This window comes from Maniola jurtina, chromosome 4 (assembly GCF_905333055.1).
Source record: "Maniola jurtina chromosome 4, ilManJurt1.1, whole genome shotgun sequence".
In the NCBI taxonomy this organism is placed as follows: Eukaryota; Metazoa; Arthropoda; class Insecta; order Lepidoptera; family Nymphalidae; genus Maniola; species Maniola jurtina.
The window spans coordinates 8,390,676-8,412,857 of NC_060032.1; the positions used below are offsets into that span (position 1 = coordinate 8,390,676).

Here is a 22,182-nt window from a genome sequence, read left to right on the forward strand (position 1 = left end):
AAATCAAACTATGATTAAATATAAACTGTAAGTAAGGACGTATATTATCGATTTTGGCAGGCTTTAGAGAAAACATGGCCTTTCTGGCTTTCCATTCATAGTTCGGATGCATTATACCGTGTAAGAAAATTGTGCAAACGATGGATAAATAAAATCAAACAGTCTTATGATAAAGCTTGCTAGGTATTATAACTGTGGTATTATAGAACATAGAGATAGGTTTGGCATATAGACATCATCAGATCCATAGGTATTACTGGTAGGTACTCGTATATCGTGGAACAGTATTGGAACGTTATAATAGTTGCTAAAATACCTGTATAACAGTAATAATAATTAATCGTTACAGGCGTACTCAGGTATTCGTTACTAACCAATTAAGTACCTTTAGTATATTAAATTATCATTTACGATTACAATGTTACAAGGTGAATACCTAGTGACTAACTACAAAACGTGTAAAATAGCAAGTAAGTATCATGTTAAGTAAGTACCTATCTTTGCTCGAATTAGTAATCTGAATGAATTTTTTATTAATATAATTAATTTAAGAATACTACGAAATATTTAAAAAAAATCTAATTTAAAACCTAAGTCGTATTTAAATTATTTAAGTATGAACCGATAGACGTACACGGCAGGACATATAAGTTTCTTGTAGGGATTTTCACGCGCCGCCTGAATCCAGCGGCTCCCTGCGACTCGTTTGATGTCGTTTGTCTACCTAGTGGAAGGTCTTAAAACGCTTGGCTTTCATTTCCCTAAAAACAGTCCCTTCGGCTGGTCATTACGTATGCTCTAGCCAAAGCCATACATAAATAGATCATCCACCTGCGTATAGGTACAGGTTCAGAAGCCTTTTAACAAGGCGCCAAATATGTAGACCGACATATCACCCACTGCGCAAGTTCAAGGTTGGAGACCTTTTGACGTGACACCAACTGTAGCTTACATGAATAAAGTACCAGGGGACCATAGCAGGCTATGCTCAGGCACTATACCCATACAACACTTTTATGCACGAGAGCATAAAAATCAAGTTAGTCCGCTTACACCCAACATAAAGAAGAACTTTACGAGCGTGAGAAGTGAAAAAAAAAACATAATATTTGAGTATATAATATAACAGTGTAATTGAGAGCCTCCTTCTTTTTTAACGTCGCTTGAAAAAACTGCCAACAAGGTTAAAATAAAATGGCATATTTTGAAAAAATATTTGCGACGGGAATGACCCAACTCGATGTACATAACAGTTAAGGTCAGACCCTCATAAACGAAACAGGGTATGTTGTTTCGCCTTCAAATGTAATGGGAACAATAATAATAATTAAATCAACATTTCTATCCTCAGTAAACAGGATGACCCATTTTATTTTATGGACTATTGTAAATATTGAATTTTTTTTGAAATGGGGTTACCTACTAGATCAATATCATGTGAAACGGTTTCATTTGCAAGTTTTAAAATCGATTATGATGAAAAATGTCAAAAAATGCACCAATTCCATTTTATGTAAATTGAGACTGTACCTGTATGTAAGTACCTGGTTTTACTCAGTAAATAATGAGGTGAAATAAACAATTAAATATTGATAGAATTTTTATCACGCTACTCAATCTTGCGGTATATTGTAAGGATAGAAAAAGAAATGAATTTAATATTAAGTTCAATTAAAAATATTTATTAGTTCCAATTCGTGTTAGTATATAAAGTGAGGGAGCTCTTTTGAATCCTGACGTATAAGACACTTTTATATAAGTAAACTGTGCAAATACAATCTTCCAAGAACTGAATCTCTGGTTAAGTACTATTCGTCGTTGCAGTTACATAACTCCACTCACGTAGACACTGACTACTGAGTACTGCTCCTCGTTAAATCACAGCACTAACAGCTAGTAGTTCTTGCCATTGGCCTAATTACGGTTAGCGTAAATTTAATTGATGCGGGTACCCTGTTCACGTTCTCATTGACTTGTGCCTCAGGCGCCTCCGCATAAACTTAACAATTAGCACGCGTTACAAATTATGTCACGGTCAAGTATGCCCCAAATAAAATAGGCGAGTTTTCCAGATTCATACAAGAAAATCGCAACAAACCAGTTTGCAATACTTCCAAGAATTTGTCAAATAACGAGAATATTGAAAATGTCAACAAAGCTGGTGTTTCCACAAAACCAGTCAATACAGATCGTAAACGTTCGGAGAGTATTAATGACGTTGACTCATCTGTTTTTGACACATGCTCTCTAATGGGACCTGTCGTGAAGTTACCAGTGGAAACAAAAATTGTTATGCGGTTCACACCACCGCCACCATGTCAACATCATTTGAAAAAGCCTCAGAAAACTAAAGCTGACATAAAGAACAAAATAGATGCTGTTAGTACTTATTTACTTGTTTTGACTTTGAGAGCGAAAGTAGAGTTAGCATTTAAGCGCGATCTTATATTAATTTAATTCTATCTGATGTATACCTATGCTTTGTTTACCTACTAGTAATTTACTTGACTTGAAGAAACTCTTTGATTTTCCCGAGTGAAAAAATATCTGACTCTACAGTGCAAGCTATCTCTATGCCTATATTCGTCAAGATCGGTTCAGTAGTTGAGCCGTGAGAAGCAGCAGACAAACAGTCAGACAGACAGTCGCATTTTAGTATTACCTAGTATAGATAAATATTGATTACTAGCAGCTCAGAATACATAATCTAGCAGTAGCAGTTGTTATTTAGGCATGTTGTAGAAACTCTTTAGTTTTTACAAGTTAATAAAATGTTCGATTCCACCGTGCAAGCTATCTCTGTGCCGTTCATCAAGATCGTTCAGTGGTTCAGCCGTGAGAAAGTAGGCAAACAGATAGACAGTCGTATTTCTCATAGTATTAGCAGTTAGCATGTATTAGTATGGCTAGATTTTGATTACAAGCAGTAGCAATTGTTGAATAATTATTTATTAATAATAGCAGTTGTTGTTTAGGCATGTTGTATGGACTCATCTTGTATACAACGCCTGGCGGAGTTAGAGCAGGCGGTGAATGAGCTAAGGAACCGGGCAGCTCAGCTGGCGCGGCGAGAAGCTGAGAGAGTTGAACTGCTGGAACGTGCTGAGGCTGGCTGGAAAGACCTCGAGCTTGGCTATCAGCGCCGATTATCGCTAGCCGAAGAGAAAGAGGATGATATGGCCAAACAGGTTCTTCATTTTCGTAATATTTGAAGGAATCAAATCAAAAAGCAAGCAACTAAGCAAGCAATATGTGCACCATCACACTACATCAAACAAATCTTATAAAAAACACTCAAGTTTCAATCCGGTAACAGAACATCCTAAGGAACGTCTCCTTAGGATGCTCTGTTACCGGATTGAAACTTTGAAATTAAAGATAAAAAGCTTAAATAGGTTGTTCCTTCGTTGTTTCCGGTATATCATCATGGAAGTCTGTAAAATAATACCTCGTTCGACCCTACATTTAAAATAATTAGTATCATAATGTTTTGTTCTATTTCTGAAGAAACGCACTCCTATTTATTCTTCTTCTTTTCTGCTATCACTTTTGGATGGGTACGATAATTCCATTATGTATATAGATGAAATTTTAATTAATGCCAGTCCTTAAACTGTTTAAGTAAATTAATAGGTTTTACTCGGGTGAAATCTCTGAAGATCTTTTTACTAACGGGATCTACTTACATTATAGAGAAAACCTATGGGAAAAACTCTGATTTCTAGTCCCAGTAGTTCGAGCTGCACTTTGTTAATGTTAGGGGTCAATCAGAAAACCTCTCCTTTTATTTGGATTTTCAGATTAAGAAATCAATAGAGGAACGGAACTCATGTAAGAACATCTCTACGAATTTGGCTGAATTATTGAAGCAACGTGGGGCTACGGCGGAGAAGGAACGTGAACGTCTAAAGACTCTTGAAAAAGAGGTGTGCGATCGTGCTTGTATCCGAATGCGGCTGGGCGAAGAGTCAGCAAAAGGAGATGCGGCGCTCGCTGAGCAGCTATGCCGTGCCTCGCAGTTGGATAGAGACCTCCAAGTAAATTTGAGTGAAGCGGAATTTACAATACGACATTAATTACAGTATCAATAGCATGTAAATGTATTCGAATAAGCAGTAAAATAAAAAGAGCATTAAGATATAAAATATTTAAAAATAAAGACAATAGCAATAAGAATAACTATATGAAATATGCAAGAACATTAAAACATTGTATTGCGACAGCAAAAAAATTGAGTAATAGCCATTACATAGCAAACAGTAAAAATATATGTTATGCAACGTGGAAAATTATAAAAAGCGAAACAAAAAGTGACATTAGTAACAACTGCATCGAATCAGTTCTGGTAAATAATAATGAAATTACTAACGCTAAAGATATAGCAAATAGTTTTAACGATTATTGGATAAACTTGACTAATACTAGTGGTATTTGTTTGACAAAGCGAAAAATGAAATCTAGAATAAATCAAAATATAACTGGAAGTAGTCTCTTTCTCAATCCAGTAACGGAAAACGAAATATTAAAAATAATACAATCCTTGCGGAATACTAAAGCAGTAGGCTATGATGAAATTCTCACAAAAATTATTAAAATATGCAAAAATGAACTAGTGCCAGTTATAACATACCTAGTCAATTTGTCGTTTGAAAGTGGTGAATTTCCAGATGCCCTAAAATTATCGGTGGTCAAGCCACTACATAAAAAAGACGACAAAAAAAACCTTAATAACTACCGCCCAATTGCACTCGTATCTATACTTTCAAAAGTCCTTGAGAAAGCAATGTATGGCCGATTAACTAATTTCTTTACAAAAAATAATATAATAAATAAGCAACAATTTGGCTTTCAAAAAAACAAGTCGACGATATTAGCTGCATTTAAACTGGTTAACAAGATAGCAGAAAATATAGACTCTAAAAAACCCACGTGTGTAATATTTTTTGACATGAGCAAGGCATTTGATTACGTATCACACACCATCTTGTTAGATAAGTTGGAGCAAAATGGCATCAGAGGACCAGCTCTTAACTGGATGGAGTCTTACTTAAAAGATCGTAAGCAATGTGTAGAGATCAATTCTATCGACGAGAAGGCTACCATAATAGCCCACCAATCAAACTTCAAATTTAATAGATTCGGTGTTCCACAAGGAAGCGTCCTTGGACCATTATTATTTTTAATTTATATCAATGACCTTCCTAGCGTGACAAAAAATGACTGTTATTTATTCGCTGATGACATATCAATAATCGTGACATGCAATAATAAAAATGAAATCAATATATATGAAAATGACATTAATAATGAAATTAATACGGTGGTAAATTGGCTGCAGGATAATAATCTTAAAGTTAATATACAAAAAACCTCATTTATGCAATTTAGTTTAAGTGACCGTTCTAATAACTACAACCTCAATATAAATTATACAAATACCCAAATAGAAGAAGCCTTGCATGTTAAATTTTTAGGAGTACTTCTAGATAAAAATCTAAAGTGGAAAGAGCACATCGAAATGGTATGCCAAAAAATTCATAGATATGTTTATGTGTTATATAGATTACGAAAAACGGCCTTTCTAAATACAGTCCTGGCAGCCTATCATGGCTATGTCGCATCAGTACTTCGATATGGCCTCATCTTGTGGGGAAACTCTAGCGAGGCTGACAGAGCTTTCATAGCCCAAAAGAGATGTATAAGAGCTATGACAGGAGCTTTTTATTTGGATTCGTGTCAACCACTATTTAAAAAATTACGTATTCTCCCACTTCCGTGCATGTATATCTATGAAATCTGTATTTTTGTCAAACAACATAATGATCTATTTATAAAAGCAAGAGATATTTATCCGAGAAATACAAGAAACGGCGACAGACTGGTCATTGCACATAGGTTTTTTAATGCATCTTACGGAAAATGCAGCTATGTCATGTGTATAAAAATATTTAATAAGCTCCCTCCCGGCTTACGGATATTACCCCTCCAACAATTTAAAAAGAATCTTTTTACATGGCTAATAGATAAATGTTTTTACTCGATAAATGAAATGTTGGCACATTAGATTAGACTATTTAATTATAACTATAATTGATTTGTAAAATAATAATTCCTATTACACTAAAAATATTGACATCAAAATAATATATACTGTATATAGAATTAAAGTTGATTAGAGTAGGTACATATTAAAAATAATTTTGAATCTATTAATGTTGAATGAATTTGTAATAATAATAATTAGAATATTATATATTTATAATGGTATGTCAAGATTCTATTCATGACTATGTTATTGTATTATTGCATACCGAAAGGTAGAATTTGGAGCACCTAACAATAATAGTTTTAAGATCTGTAAACTAACCCAAATTCGCAATAAAGATTATTGTATTGTATTGTATTGTAAATTCCGCTTATCTGGCAAAACAAAACGATGTAATTACACGAAATAAAATTTTACAGGTGGACCAAAAACTCAATGAAAGCTATTAAGAAACTTTACTGTAATTGTAGGTACGTTTTGATATAAGTAAATCACAACTTTTGACTAAATTTTAGCACAGTTTTAGGCCGTTTTGCTTGGAAATGAGTTCAACTTTGCGTTCAGTGTTCGAAATTATGAACTTTGGACTGAATTTCAGTACAATTTTAGGCCGTTTTGTTTGGAAATGAGTTCAGATTTATATTCAGTTGACCAAAAATAGGTTAAAGAAAAATATTTTTAGGTCAAACGTGTATATATCGTTTTGTCCGCCAACTCTTCATGTTATAGCTTGTTAGCATATTGACATTATAATGCCTTGAATAAACGATAAATAGCGTTGAAACTGTATGGGTTTTCACGTCACGTGCATGAATCCTGTCACCGTCGCACGTCGTGTCCGCGGTGCATGGGCCCGTGCAAATACTTCAATTTGCAACTTCGAAGTTTGAACATAATGGAAAGCAAAGAAAACTTATTTTAAACTGAGAAATTTTAAGACTTTGTAGGCCAATTAATTGAAATAGTTCTTTACATTCCCAACAAAACCTTGCATCTTAAATTAAGTATTACGGCCTTACTAATCCACCTATAATGAGTGAATAATTCGAGTTGTATTTAACATTTAAAGTAGTTTACAACTTTAATTAAAAAAACATTAATTATTATGTAACTATAGAACCTCAATACAATGCTGTGTGAGAAAGCTTAGGATTATTTTGATTTATTGATTGAATAATAATTATCTTTGATGCTTAATAATTTTAATTGATTTACTTGATAATAATTTAATATTAAACACACAAAACAGTTTAAAGAAGAACAGGCTAGTAGGAAAGTAAAGAGCCTTGAGAGCGAATTGGAATCTTCTCAATGCGTGACTTATGAAGCTGAGCGTGCCATGCGTTTTGAGCTGTCAGCGTTAAAAGAGCAAGTGACAGAGGTATCAAAGCAGTTGTTGGCAGAGGAGGATCGTAATAATTCTATTAAAACTGAGGTAATCATTTAAGATGACTTTTTAAAGGAAACTCTGTATTGAGTAGATAAGCGCGACGCCACAAGCTCGGGAAGGAGGTCGACGAAAAGAGTATTCTAGCGAAGCCCATTTAACTTGATCTTTGATCAATATGATCGTCATCACCAACTTCATAATCATTGTCATCATCATACAAAATAAAACAGAGATAAACGAAGAACCATGATGATCAAGGTCATGGTTAATCATCTTCATAATAATTCTCAGTTTATCTGTACCTACTTTATTTTTTAAAAATTTCCTAGTACCGTTTTGGAATTGTATATAATTCCTAGAAAACATATCTAATAAAGATATTCTAGGAAATGTATATACGAAAAATCCTTTGACGAATTATTTAACACATTTTCTAAATTGGTTCCGAATTGTGTACATTTCCTTTTCAACAATAACAAATTAGATAAAAGGTTAACATGACAATTTATAGCTATACCTAGTACCTACTTATAGTAAAATTGTGATGATTTCGGTAAGTAGGTACCTACATATTAAATAATGAAGCATTATTTTAATTTTTGTCGGTCAGTGCACCTAAACGTAGTTAGTTTGATACTATATTTTTCGAAGAAGGGTTATCTTATGTATCTTAGCTTTTTCCTGTGAGATTGTCCGCGTAGAAAGGACCTTAGGTTTTAGAGACCACGTTGGAATTTCACTAATTCCACCCGAGCGAAGCTGGGCGGATCGTTGTAAATAAAGATTGTTGTAAATAAATTACTCAGAATAGTCATTGTGATAATTATAAAATATCTTGGTAGGTAAATGGTAGATCCTAGTTCTATTTATAGCCTACCCTAATGGGTATACGTGTTTGCGCTAAAACTTTTTTTTTATTTGAACAGTTGATGGTATTATTGACATTATTAAGTATTTAAAATATTCGTTTACTGATTTGCAGAAAATTTTCCTTTGCTTTATCTAAATAACGTAACTGTACATAAGGTAGGTATTGTTTTGAGATAAATATCTTAGTTACATATGCAAAGTGCATATACCAATCACCTTCATTAAGATCATAGAATATCTCAGATAACCTACGTATTTTGTACGTATTTCTATCTATTTTTTATCTGTGTTGTCTTTCATTTATGGTTAGGTTGTAAATAATAGTTAAGCCATAGAGCTATTTCCGACATCATTCCGGGGTTCCGACATCAATGCAATAGGAACAGAAGTTTATAATTTATGCGTATGATGTAATAAGCTTATGGGATTACACGGAGTATGCAATTAGGTAGGTAATTACCTACCTATGCCGTATGCGCTATAAATCTATAGGTATACAAAAGATGAAATTGTCAAAAATAATAGGTATTTAATATTTATATAACACAACTAGCTGATGCCCGCAGCTTCGCCCGCGTGGATTTGTCAGATCCCCTGCAGCATCAGGATTGAGGAGTTGGACTCCAAATTTTTTATGAAACAATGTCGCAAAGTTCCTCTATAGATTAAAAAAGAAATGACGCAAATCGGTTCAGAAATCTCGGAGATTTCGGTGTACATAGGTATAAAAACACAACTCCCTTTTTGAAAGTCGGTTAAAAAAGTAGCCTATGTTACTCCCTGGTCAATTTTCTACTTGTCTGTGAAAATCCCGTCAAAATCGGTTCAGCCGTTCCCAAGATTAGCCTTTTCAAACAGACAGACAGACAGACAGACCGACAAAAATTTTAAAAACTTGTGATTCAGTTATAGTATCGTTCAAATAACCTTAATAAGCGGTAGTTATTTCGAAATTACAGACAGACACTCCAATTTTATTTATTAATATAGATAACTGGGGAAATGGTTAATCACTAGTTAAATTATTATTTAAAAAAATATTAACTTTGTACCTATATTTATTTTAGTAAAATAAATCCAAAATTAATATTGACTTTCTTCTTTGGTTTTTAAAATCCAAAACTACTAATTTTATTAAATAAGCAAAATAAAACCAGATTGTTCGATTCCAGCTTGAACAGTATAGACAAGAAAAAGCAAATATCATAGAAGATTTAGATGGTTGCAAAGACATGTGCGATAGTCGGATGAAAGCACGAATGGATGCGTTGAATCAGAAGAGGGATCAGTTAAAAGAGTTAAAAGACAGAGTTATGGACTGTCAGTGCAAGCTCCCACTTGATGTTGCGATAGAGGTCAAACGCACACCGTCTCTGGCAGCACTGTGTCGTTGCAGCCCAGAAGATAAGCTCGTGGTATTTTTCTTTTGTTTTCGCTTGGAAATGATATTATTAAGCACTAGATGATGCCTGTGATTTCACGTGGATTTAGGTTTTTAAAATCCTTGGTTCTCTTTGGATACTTTGGAAACCTTTGGAACTCTTTGGTTCTCTTCTCTCTCTATTTTCCAGGCAGAAAGTATGCAATTTAGGATACGTTTTCAGGATGCAAGCTATCTCCGTGATGCCCGCAACATCATCCATGTGGATTTAGGGTTTTTGAAAATTCCGAGAGTTAAGAGTTCTTACTTTTTTTAATTTTCAGGAGCTAAGAGTAGCCTATATCCTTCCTCGAAATGTAGGCTGTACCTTTCGTCAAAATCGGTGAAACGGATGGCCCGTGAAAAATTATATCAGACCGACAAACCGACGGAAAGACACACTTTCGCATTTGTATATTTATATTTTCGTATTAGTATGAATTCATTTTACGTTTAAAAAATTCGCAGTTTCTTGTGAAGCGACTTTTTGTGGAAGTGTTACTGAGATAAGTTTTTGTTTTAATTTCAGTGGTATAGAGAGAAGATCTTAATTTGTTCTTAAGGATTTCTTATTCATAGCAATACAAACAATGTTTTGGAATTACCTCAAATAAGCGCAGTAGGTACTACACACACTCCATGCTTGTGGTGGTCCCAAGCACAGTTTCATGATGATATTATCTACCTACAAATTCATACAGCTACCTACGAGCGGTAGCATCGCTCGATATTAAAGGTGTTGCACAACTGTTTATCGTAAAACAGTGGTAAAGGGTCTCCTTTACTATGTCCTGATATGGATATCTATTGGTTGACGATGATGATATCCATAACTATTGTTATTGACAACGGCAAATGTTTTTCAGGAGTCCTGTTCATGTACGTCTCTACGCAGCCAACTTCTGTCAAACCTTTTAGCCGATCTTTTTGGAGGGCTTCAAGCAGAGCTGAGCACGTCGGGTGTAATGATGCCCTGCGCACTGTTATTGTGTTTAGATGATCGACACAACTGGGACCGCACTTCAGCTGTCAAAACGAGCCTGCGCAGTTTCTTTGCGCAATTACTAGTTGGCGAGCTTGACATTGCAATCGCAACTTCGATTGAGAAGTATCACGCAAAAGTTAGTTTCGACTTAGGCTGAGGCCATACGTTGCGTTTTCGGTGCGTTCCGGCACCGCACCGCTGTGAATTTGAGTATTGGGTGCCGTACGCCACTGAGTTGAGTATGGCGTTGCAATGCACCAGCCCTCCCCACCTCGTCTCTCTGGTCCCAGGTCCGTTTGTACGTGCGGTGCGGTGCCGCACGCTGACGCAACGCATCGTGTGGCTTCACTCTTATTGATTTGACTTTTACCTATAACGCCGTCAATACAACCTGATGTACAATTTTTCTTTCGTGAGATTGCTATTACAATAGGTATTCGTATATCGTAGGTACGTACTACGTAGTCGAAATGCTACGGACACGAACGAAGTAATTTTCTTCCTCGTATCTAATTCGAACCGCTAGGATATGGAATACTTTTCCAGCATCAGTTTTTCTTTCCACTTTTATTATACTTAAGCACCATCAAGTCAAGAGTGAAGATTCATCATCTAGGCAAACGCGCTCCTCCATCTAAGGCTGCATCATCACTTGCCAGCAGGTCTGATTGCAGCCAAGCGTTACTCCGCTAGTCTATAAAATTAGTATTTTAAAGCAACAGACATACTTTGTGTGTCCTTACTTAATATACTTATTGTATTTTGCTAAAAGCAATGGCTTGCTTTACTCACTCTGTAACAATTTTTTAATATTAGGTAAAAATTCTTCCTGTCATCTTAACTACCATATCGTCTTTATAATTTTAGTGGGTAGGAGAATCTTGCGCAGATAAAGCAAAATTAATACCAGATCCTAGGGAAGAAGTGACTGAAGGTTGGGAACAGCGGGCAGTAGAACGCCGCGCGCAACAGCTAGCGACAAAGCTGGCAGAGCAAATGTTTGAAGAAAGAGCTGAGGAGCTTAAGCAAAAAGCCAAGGACATCGTGTCTGGTGGCCCACCACCCTGTGAATGTAAAGGACACCAACGTAAGTATTATTGCAAGTAGATTTAATAGAGAAGTGTAATACTTCTCTATTAAATCTACTTGCAATATTCTAGGTAGGTATAACAAATGTGAACTCTTTGTTTTTCCGTGACAAAAGTATGATCGTCTCCAGGATGCAAGCTTCTGTGTACCAAAAAAACGATGCATGCAACGTCATCCACGTGGGTTTAGGGGTTTTAAGAATCCCTCTGTTTTGCAGGTACAAAAAGTTTGTCCTTACATGGGATGCAAGGTACCTCTGTATCAGATTTCGTCAAAAATGATTAAATAGATGATCCGTGAAAAGCCAGCAGACAGACAGACACTCTTCCGCACTTAAGTTTAAATATTATGTACGGATGATGTATAAAATTTATAAAACGTAATCATAACTAAACACAGTTTGTGACGTCATGGCTTTCCTAAAAAGCAAGCATGACAAGAACATACCGACAGTTGACATAGATAACATTAATAGTAAAATATTTAACTTAAACACAAACCGCAACTATGATGAAAATAGAGAGATAAGGCAAATTTGACGTCATAGCTGATATTTGATTCATAATCATGATGAAAATGCACTTAAAACATACGAGTAAATACTACCTAGCTGATATGACGTCACAGCTACCAAATATCGAAATTTTAAACATGGGCGTCCACTGTCATAACTTAAAGCTTTAAAACTCCGATTTGTATTGAATTACAACTACTCTATAAGCCCTTTAAAAAAACCAAGAATTTAAGGTATCGTGTATTTTCCCGTTTAAATAGACTTAATAATAAATTGAAGTAGACCTTAAGCTCTGAGATTCAATTAATGTCGATGATAGCTTTTAGACTTCACTCGTGCAAACCTTATTTATCTTTTATACCTTGTGTCGCGATTTGATGAGACGTGAAGAAAATAATTTCGCCTATTTAGTTAAGTAAGGACATAAAGAAAATAAGTCATTTTCTGCTATTGTCGTAAAGTTGTTATGCCATAAAACGGGTTCAAATGGTACTTGTAAGGTCTTGATAATTATTGCATTCGTCATAATATTTAATATTTATTCATTATTCTTTGTACCTGTGCATTAAACATGAGTAATCTTGATCATATTATCCTTTTGCCACAAGTTAATGTCTTGGGGGCAAATGCGCTACGCATTCGCAATCGGCAAAATTTGACAGTTAGGTACCAACTCAGAAGTTAACAATAAGTTGCTTGCAGTTGAAGGAAAAACTACCAATGCCACATTGATTATTATTGCTCAGGTGTTTTTGTTTTTTTAGAATAATTAAATATTTTTGTTCTCGTTTGAAAAATTTGAATATTTTTGAATTTACTGTCGATGAAAAGAGGTCTTAAATATAAATATTTTGCAATCGTTATTAAAGTTTATGTTCAAATGTTAAGGTTTATAATGAACTTAAGTTGTTGATATTACAAAACTGTTACATATCGTAATAAGAAACATTGATGTGTAGGTAGGTATATGTGTGCAAAACAGTCCACTTGAGCTAAGTCATTTTTTGTGAGCCCTCGTCTACACCTTCCATAATAAGTCAATGGTTGTTACATAAGTCTGCTTACTTATTAAATATTATAGACCATACCTATGACAACCAAAGTCTCCATTTACCATTGACAGCTTTTTTTAATAGCAATAATTATGATTGATATTGGAATGCGCAATTATCCTCAGGTGCGTTGCGAACTAAGTTGGATGTTTCCACAGAAATATGTTTTACTATATAAAGTAAAATAAAATGCATGCAATTCTTTGGATTTGTACTTATTAATTAATTATTTATAGAATGGTACATATCATTGTGATCTTTATCTTTATCTTTAGTTAAGGATTTTTTACACCTTCCAGAAAATATCATGCTTAAGATCTGTTTTTATTATTTATTTATTTTAATGTTACAATAAAACTTAAAGCTAGCCTTATCTAATTACTGTATAAATCATGCTCACGTGGAATACTGCCGAGAATACTGGCTGCATTTCCACACTAAACAGCCAAGGTGATCCTTTACGCAATTAATGAGTCTGTTTCTCTGTCACCAGATGAGGCAATTAAGATCTTATAAGAAGTTTATTTTTAGTTTAGGCACTCGTTAACTTCATTCAAATATTAGTAAACTAGCTTATGTCCGCGACTTCGTCCGCGTGGACTACACAAATTTCAAAACCTTATTTTGTCTCCTTAGGGGTTGAATTAACAAAAATCTTTATTTAGCGGATATCTAAGTCGTAATAGTTATCTGCATGCCAAATTTTAGCCTAATCCGTCCAGAAGTTTGAATTGACCGTTTGATAGATCAATCAGTCACTCAGTCAGTTAGTGAGCTTTTCCTTTTATATACTCGTACATAAATTTAGATGAAGTTTACACAGCTTTCACTATGGAGTTCCGGATATTTAGAAGAACGATTTATTTTTTAATCTTTCTATAATTCAAAGTCACAAAAATACAATAAGTATTTTTACTTGATTCCAACAGCTGAAACCACATACGGTCTTTATGGATTATTTGCTGGAAGTCCTATCTTATACAATTCTATTTGAATATTACTAATTACTATACTTATTAACTATTTAATATACTATGTGCACCTCCTGTACATTACAATTCCAACCTACAAATAAATTATAGGTTCTCGAAATCTGAACTTTCACAATTTGTTCTTAATTTATTTTAGCAGGAAATGAAAATTCTTAGTAGCTCTTGGTAGGTTGTAAGAAACATGCTTATTTGTTTTACTTTTGTTACTTTTACCCAACTCTTTAAGCCGTTTAATTAAGTATATCGATGATTTTTCACTAGCGGCAGTGTATTCTTGCCTCGTCAAGACGCCCACTACCAACACTGCGCATAAGAATGGCGATGCAGCTCCTTCGAATTTGAGACGCACAATACAAGATGTGAAACATCAAATCGAGGACTTGAAAAAGGTTATATATCCTTTAAATATTTTGGATACATCAACGTGAGTCTGAATTGTAGCTTGTCCATTAGGGAAAATCGTTACCTATGTTATTAAAGATAGTGCAAAGACATTTTGATTACAGGCATTTCACTTGTATGCATTACAGTAGGTAGTTAGGTGCCAGACCCAAGAAAGGTAGAGTTTAAAGCTAAATAAGGAACAAAAAATTCTTCCAAAATACATCCAAGTCGTCTTGGGTCGTCCCTAGGATCTTTCTTATGCGACTCCAGTTTGTTATACCAAAACTTTTAATTTATATTGAGGGAAAAAGAAAATGAATTTATTCGAAATTGTACACCCTAATACTCCTTTACAATGTATGTACAATGGATGTCACGTAAAAAGGCCTCTAACCTTGAACCTGTGTAGTGGGTGATTTATCGATATATTGGTCGAAGACCGTGACTTCATCCACGTGGATTTAGGATTTTTAGGTTAGGGCTGCAATTTCGTGGGAACTGTTTGATTTTTCAAGATGAAAAAAATCATGTCGATCCGATGCTGCGTTGCGACGTGTTTGAAGAACTAACCAATAAACTAACAACCAAACACACTTGTGCTTTTATAATTAGGGAATAGGTGGTACGAATTGAATAGATGACGACGGGGTCATTCATACCTTCGCACATTATTTAGTCCACCAGTCAATCTTTAGAGCAGCAGTATAATCGACGATTTTATTATTATTAATACCCATTCGCTCCCACATCCCCGCCACAATCGTTTCATTCGGAGGCATGTTTACGTGACACCAACATAGTAAGTAGGTACCTACTTGCTTTTGCGATAGATTAAAGAATACTTTTTTAAATAGGAATCAATTAAAAAAGAGGATTTACGCCAAATGGAAGAGAAAATTGCAAAGATAATTCAACGTGCTGCGGTAAGTAAGTATGGCATACGAAGTATGTCTAGAATCAGTTAATATGTATTTTTTGTAGATTTATGCAATTCACAAGCGAAATATTTACACTAAGAATTAATGTAATTGCAATATGGAATCCAATTTATTTTATGGAGATCTCTTATTTTGTTTTGCTTTTTGATAAGATATATGTGGATAAAATGTTGTTGAAACAATAAAATTATTAACGAGGTAAGTTTGCACAAAGTAATTATTTTTCTTCATTCCAGAAGGTCAATTATAGCCCTACAACAAGCAAGAATATTAATTGCATCAAACATAATCCAGACATAATAGACGGAAAATCAAAAACATGTGATGAAAATGGCAAAAATAACGAAATAGTAAAGAGAAAAGAGGTCAATATGAGTAACGTAAAAAAACATATTAAGAAACCTTCAAATAACCAACTAGGACGGATCGACAAAAAATCTAATAAAATGTTCAAAAAGTTGGAACAATCTTTTGCCGTCAATCTTTGCCTGTGCAGTGGTCAAGACGCTCCAAACAAATTGAAACAACCAGTTCAACGTAGTAGTAACTGTAAATCTTTAAGACAACAACAAATTTCAGGAGATTCAGTTACCAATATCCCTAGCATTAAACAGTCAAAGCCAATACCAAGTAAAGAAAAAAACAACCAAACTAGTAAATTATTATCAACAAAAACAGTATGCCCAAGCGATTGCATTTGTTTTCATAAAATTCCATCTAACACATCGATTGATAAACTTTTGGAGACACTATCAAAATGGAATGGCAGTTTGAATAAAATACTTGAAGATACTAATTTTTCTTGTGATCAAACAGAAAATGAAAACAAGTCATTAAATTCAGCCTTAGTAAGCTTGGAAAATAAAAAAGGTCATAGCGAGTCATCAATTCCTGTAAATCAAACTTCTGAAAGTTATAAGTTTAAAAAAGAAGACTATAATAAAGATACATCATATGGAAAAACTCTACCACCTACTACTGAATCTGAATATTTAGGTGCTATAAATTTAGATAAGAGTAACTACAATATTTGTAGATGTCCAGTGAATAATAATACGAAAATTATGTATGGTGATGGTGAAATGTTACCTGATAATAATATGCCCTTCCATTGTATTAATGCTGATATATGTAAATGTAAGGATTCTATTTCAAGCAAACAACTTCAAGACCCTAAATATTATGAGTATATGTCATCTAAAATCAACAATATATCACAGGCGTATTCAGTAGAGTTGGAAAATCCTAAATTTAAAACCACTGAAATAGAAACTAATTCATTAAAGAAAACTAATAGCACAAAAAGTGTGGAAATAAGTGAAGATATTTTTATTCACGATATAGTCAGAAAATCACAGTTGTTTCCAAATAAGTGTGATTATTTTGTAAAGTTTTTAGGTGTTACACTTACAAATTCAAGTTCACTAAATAAAACAAAGCAAGGCCATGATAATAACAATATATTGAAAACCTCTGCCAAAGTAACAAACAATAAGGAAAATATGATACAAAAAGTATTCTCAAACATAAAAATAAATGATAAAAAAAGTTCTATATTGTCTACGAGTATAGAAAAGAGCGAAAACAAAAAAATAGAAGGTAATAATTTAGATTTTCTTACTGAAAAAAATAACGTTCTAAATGAAGTTATTGATATGAATAAAGATATCTGTGTTTGTTGTAATAACAAAGAAACGTCGAAAGATTTGGAGTTAAATACCTTTAACTTGCTGGAAGAACACATAAAAAGAAAATTAGAAGAGTTTTTGCTTAATTCCTCTAAATCTTCCTTTTTGCCGCCAGAAGAAGAAAATAAATTGTTTAGCACGATCTTGTTCAAAGTAAAAGAAGTAATTTCAGAAAGTACTAAAGGTTTGAGTTGCGAATGCTGTGAAGCAAGCGCTAATGAGGGGAGCTGGTCAAGAGCTTATGGCATGTTACAAGAATATTTGAAAGTAAAAATTAAACGCGTTCAATGTTCTTGTGTATCAAGTGACGGAAATGTAGAATCTATTTTAGCACCAATTCTGGAAAAAGTATGTGATTTAATAGAAAATGACTTTCAGCGACTAAAGGAAAAATTTAAATGTAGCAGCGATGGTAACAAAAACACAGACAAGTTGAATAGAATACCAATAACCAACGTTTGTAATGCTGAAACATTCACGAGAACCGAAAATGACGATGATCATTTTACCAAAAATTCTCAGAATGTTTTATGTCAAAGTGCTTCATGTATTCTTTTTGATAAATCAGCCGAGGTACTCGAAAGCATTAGCACATCTGAGAAAAAAAAATCTTGTGAATTCAAAATATATGGTACCGATTGTAATTGTCAACATACATTTTCGGAGTTAACTAATTTGAACGTTATTGTAAACCAGGGCATTGATTTGGCATCTTTGAATAACAATAGTGTAAAAGTTACCTTAAACACATCTGAAGAAAAACATCCAATAGAAAGTTCATTATTAGTTAAAAAAAATACACTTTTAAAGAATAAAGAATGTATACGCCTCGTTGATTCTACTAAAGCTACACCAGAATTGAAAGCAAAAATCCCATACATTGGTTACACATTTAGTACTAAATCATTGGTGCAAAATGACACGGATAAAATTGATTATATATGGAAATCACTTGGTGATGAAACACGTCCTAGAAAATATTCTTACATTATGAATAGAGTGGTTACTAAAGAAAAATCTGAAAATAATAAAAACACTATTTATAATATGACTAAATTATCTTCAAGTAATATACAGACCGACGTCTATAGAAAAAAATTCAATGACACTGTTGTTAATACTTCTGATAGCGATGAAAATTTAGTGTTAAAGTATTCTAATGATAATTTTAACGATACAAAGGATACCATTAGAGCCTTTGATGAAACAAGTGCTGGTACGAGGAATACTAATGTTGACTCATCATCTTGTACTCACGAATGTGGACTACAAAAAATTGACAATTACGATATAGATAAATATAACACAAAATTTCTTTACGATTCTTTACATTTGCCTACCACTACCAGTTATTCAACTAAACCAATTCAAAGTATTAAGACAGATACCGATAGTAATAGTTCCGAACTGGAAAAGGATAAATGCGATTGTAAAATGGTACCTGTTTGTCACGTGAAAATGTTAGTAAATAATATCGAAAAAAAATTGATTGAGTCAAAGTGTACATGTGATTCGTTAAATTCACAAGTTTGCCCAGTTCATTCGTAGGAGATAATTTAATTTAAATTGATTATTATTTAAAAAATATATGGATATTCAATTTATAGGTGTTAAATTTATATTTTGACTATGTAAATCATAAGTATTAACAGTGCTATTGTTTTTTCTGTGGTTATAGTAATAAACAAAATAATTTACTATAGCTATATTGTTTTTTTTAAACTTGTCAAGAAAATATACTCATTATGCGACTTTAAGGTTTTTTATTACTGAAATATAAATGATAACAATGTTTATGCTCTACCGTTTACGCTGATGCGGCCTAGTTTACGAGTTTTTTTATAATAATATCTACTAATCTTTACTTACGATGAAACTATTGTGTATCATATTGATCGCGTTTGTTATCACATGCTTCGTTGATTAGTAAGCATTCAAGCAGTAATGTTTAAAACGTATTAAAGGACGCACCCACGTATCTTTATTACATCAAAGATTATAAATGGTGATTAAGGATCTTGAATAAACATGGAAGAAATTGGAAGATACAAAACGGACGATAGTGATAAAAGTAAAAAAAGAAATAAGCCTAACGTTATATCAAAACTTTTTATATGCTGGGTGTGTCCAGTGCTTTTCAAAGGTAACAAGAGAGACGTTGAAGAAGATGATCTTATTGTGCCAAATAAACCATATGACTCCGATAGACTCGGTGAGAAAATTCAAAGGTATGAAATGTTTTCTGTAAAGTCAAATAAATCAGAAATGAGAAGCTCCGTAGATGAACCAGAATAACCGATAGCTCAGCCGGGTTTCAAAGCTGAAGTGGCAATGGGCAGGGCACATAGTTCGATAGACCGAGAGACCTTAGGCTCCCAAGGCGCTAAAGACGACCAGTTATCATCGGGGCTTAAACCTATCGCATGTGGCATAGATATATATATATATATTATATATATTTTATTGATATTTTCGTTTCGTTCGATTATTTTGTTGATACCTTTTTAATATACTTAGATATTAATTTAAAATTTAAATCAATTATAAAATTTTAGGTACTGGTTAGATGAATACCAGAGAGCTATTAAGGAGAGTCGGAAGCCATCTTTGGGAAAGGCATTAATGAGAGCTTTTTGGTTAGCATACATGCCTGGAGCAATTTTACTTCTGATAAACGCTACTGCAAGGTATTGATTAAAGAAAACTCTTATTATCTGTAATAGATTCATTGTTTATTGTTCATACACATACTCGTACCAAGCCTTAAGATTTGGGCCTCTCAAGTTTTGCATTTCGAAAAATAAATTGTGCCTACCTAAATGTACCTACCTAATTATAGTGCTGCTTCAGGATCATGACAGATAAGACCATAATGTGTTTTTTTGTCAACATTTAATGAATTTAAATAATCTTAAATGATAAGGTATATTACGCTGAATGCATGAATTGGCACAATTTTATTAATATCATGAATCGTTATACGATATATTCATACTTAGGTACTTTTAGGCTTCCGTACCTCAAAAGGAAAAACGGAACCCTTATAGGATCACTTTGTTGTCTGTCTATCTGTCTGTCTGTCCGTCCGTTCGTCCGTCCATCGTGTCTGTCAAGAAAACCTATAGAATACTACGTTGACCAGAATCACGAAATTTGGTAAGTAGGTGGATTTTATAGCATAAGTAAATGAATAAATCCGAAAACAGGGAATTTGTCTTTACATCACAAAAAAAAAAATTAAAATGTGTTCACGAAAGAATTAATTTACTAAATAACATTTATAGATGGCGCTGTTGTCCTAACTTGCTGTGTTGCACATAAAAATATTAAAATATCTTGTGCGATGGTACGGAACCCTTTGCATGCGAGTCCGACTCGCACTTGACCAGTTTTTTGCAAACATTTGCAATTTAAACGCTATTTACTTGAAAGGGTCCAGTTTAAGAAATTAGCTCTAGTATCGACTAATGAGTCAGAATTAGTCGATACTACAGCTAACTTCTTACGAATCTTGTATTTGATAGATAATATTTTTCTCGTAGGTAATTAACTTTATCGAACATCAATTAATGTGTGTGTCTGTGGCATCGTAGCTCCTAAACTAATGAACTGATTTTAATTTATTTTTTTTTGTTTGAAAGGTGGCTTGATCGAGAGTGTTCTTAGCTATAAAATCCAAGAAAATCGGTTCAGCCGTTTGAAAGTTATCAGCTCTTTACTAGTTACTGTAACCTTCACTTCGGGGTGTTACAAATTTTTAATTTACACTGTACATAATGTGTATTTGACAGGACTGTTCAACCGTTACTTTTCTCCGAGCTCTTGTCATACTGGTCTGCCAATCCTGAGCAGATGATAACCCGCAGAGAAGCTGGATTTTATGCTATCGGCATGTTAGTACTCAACATGATTAGTGCCTTCTCACAACATCATAACTCCTTATTTGTGAATCGGTTTAGTTTGAAAATGAAGATAGCGTGCTCTTCTCTCATATATAGAAAGGTACTTATGTGTTCTTCACATTTTTTCTTTTTTAAATTTTTTTTAAAAATACTTCACTAGCACGGAAGTTATGATTGTTACATTGCGACAATCACAATTGTTGTGATTGGCTGAATTTATGGTATTTTTGGAGGACCTCCTCCTGGCGCAGTACTGAGCGCTGAGGTCAGGCATTAATTGGGATTTATAATTTCTTTCTATTAATTAACAAACTTACGTACGTGCAACTTCTGTACGTTTAGTACTAATAAATATATTCTGTGTTCGCGGGTGGAATTTCAAATTTATACATTATACATAATATTATGTTATGGTCTATGCCCAACGGAATAAAGTTTCTTTAAAATAGTGAAAGAGTTTTTTTAATTGGTGCAACGGTTCCGGAGGTTGTGCTCTACATAAACACAAACTTACAAAATTTGCACTCTGTCTATATAAACTTACTAAAATTCATACACGCATAAGCGCGAGTTTAGTGTGACGTCTAACTATTTACTTTATTTTAGGTACTTCGTATGAGTCAATTATCTATCAATGAAGTTGCAGCTGGAAAACTGGTGAATCTATTGTCAAACGATGTAGCTCGTTTCGACATGGCGTTTATGTTTTTGCACTACTTATGGCTAGTGCCGCTGCAGCTAGCTGTTGTGATGTACTTCCTGTATGTCGCCGCAGGGTATGCCCCATTTGTCGGTCTGTTTGGAGTTATTCTGTTTATCCTTCCTATACAAGGTAAAAATCATATCAATTGTTTAACCTCGCTTATTAATTTCATCATCATCATTATTGCGTGCCTTCTTCGAAACGAAGTT

At 33.8% G+C, this 22,182-nt stretch overlaps 1 protein-coding gene across 1 annotated transcript in view; it reads left to right on the forward strand.

The window, feature by feature from the left end:
• Window positions 1-22,182, forward strand: part of LOC123864713 — a 43,032-nt gene that overhangs the window by 2,809 nt on the left and 18,041 nt on the right. Inside the window, exons 4-17 of the mRNA XM_045905336.1 lie at window positions 2,073-2,379; window positions 2,976-3,188; window positions 3,801-4,037; window positions 7,296-7,481; window positions 9,479-9,721; window positions 10,593-10,847; window positions 11,579-11,798; window positions 14,620-14,747; window positions 15,597-15,665; window positions 15,917-18,913; window positions 19,391-19,596; window positions 19,924-20,055; window positions 21,160-21,370; window positions 21,877-22,102. Coding sequence (XP_045761292.1) covers window positions 2,073-2,379; window positions 2,976-3,188; window positions 3,801-4,037; window positions 7,296-7,481; window positions 9,479-9,721; window positions 10,593-10,847; window positions 11,579-11,798; window positions 14,620-14,747; window positions 15,597-15,665; window positions 15,917-18,913; window positions 19,391-19,596; window positions 19,924-20,055; window positions 21,160-21,370; window positions 21,877-22,102 — 5,630 coding nt within the window. The remainder of the gene's footprint in view (window positions 1-2,072; window positions 2,380-2,975; window positions 3,189-3,800; window positions 4,038-7,295; window positions 7,482-9,478; window positions 9,722-10,592; window positions 10,848-11,578; window positions 11,799-14,619; window positions 14,748-15,596; window positions 15,666-15,916; window positions 18,914-19,390; window positions 19,597-19,923; window positions 20,056-21,159; window positions 21,371-21,876; window positions 22,103-22,182) is intronic.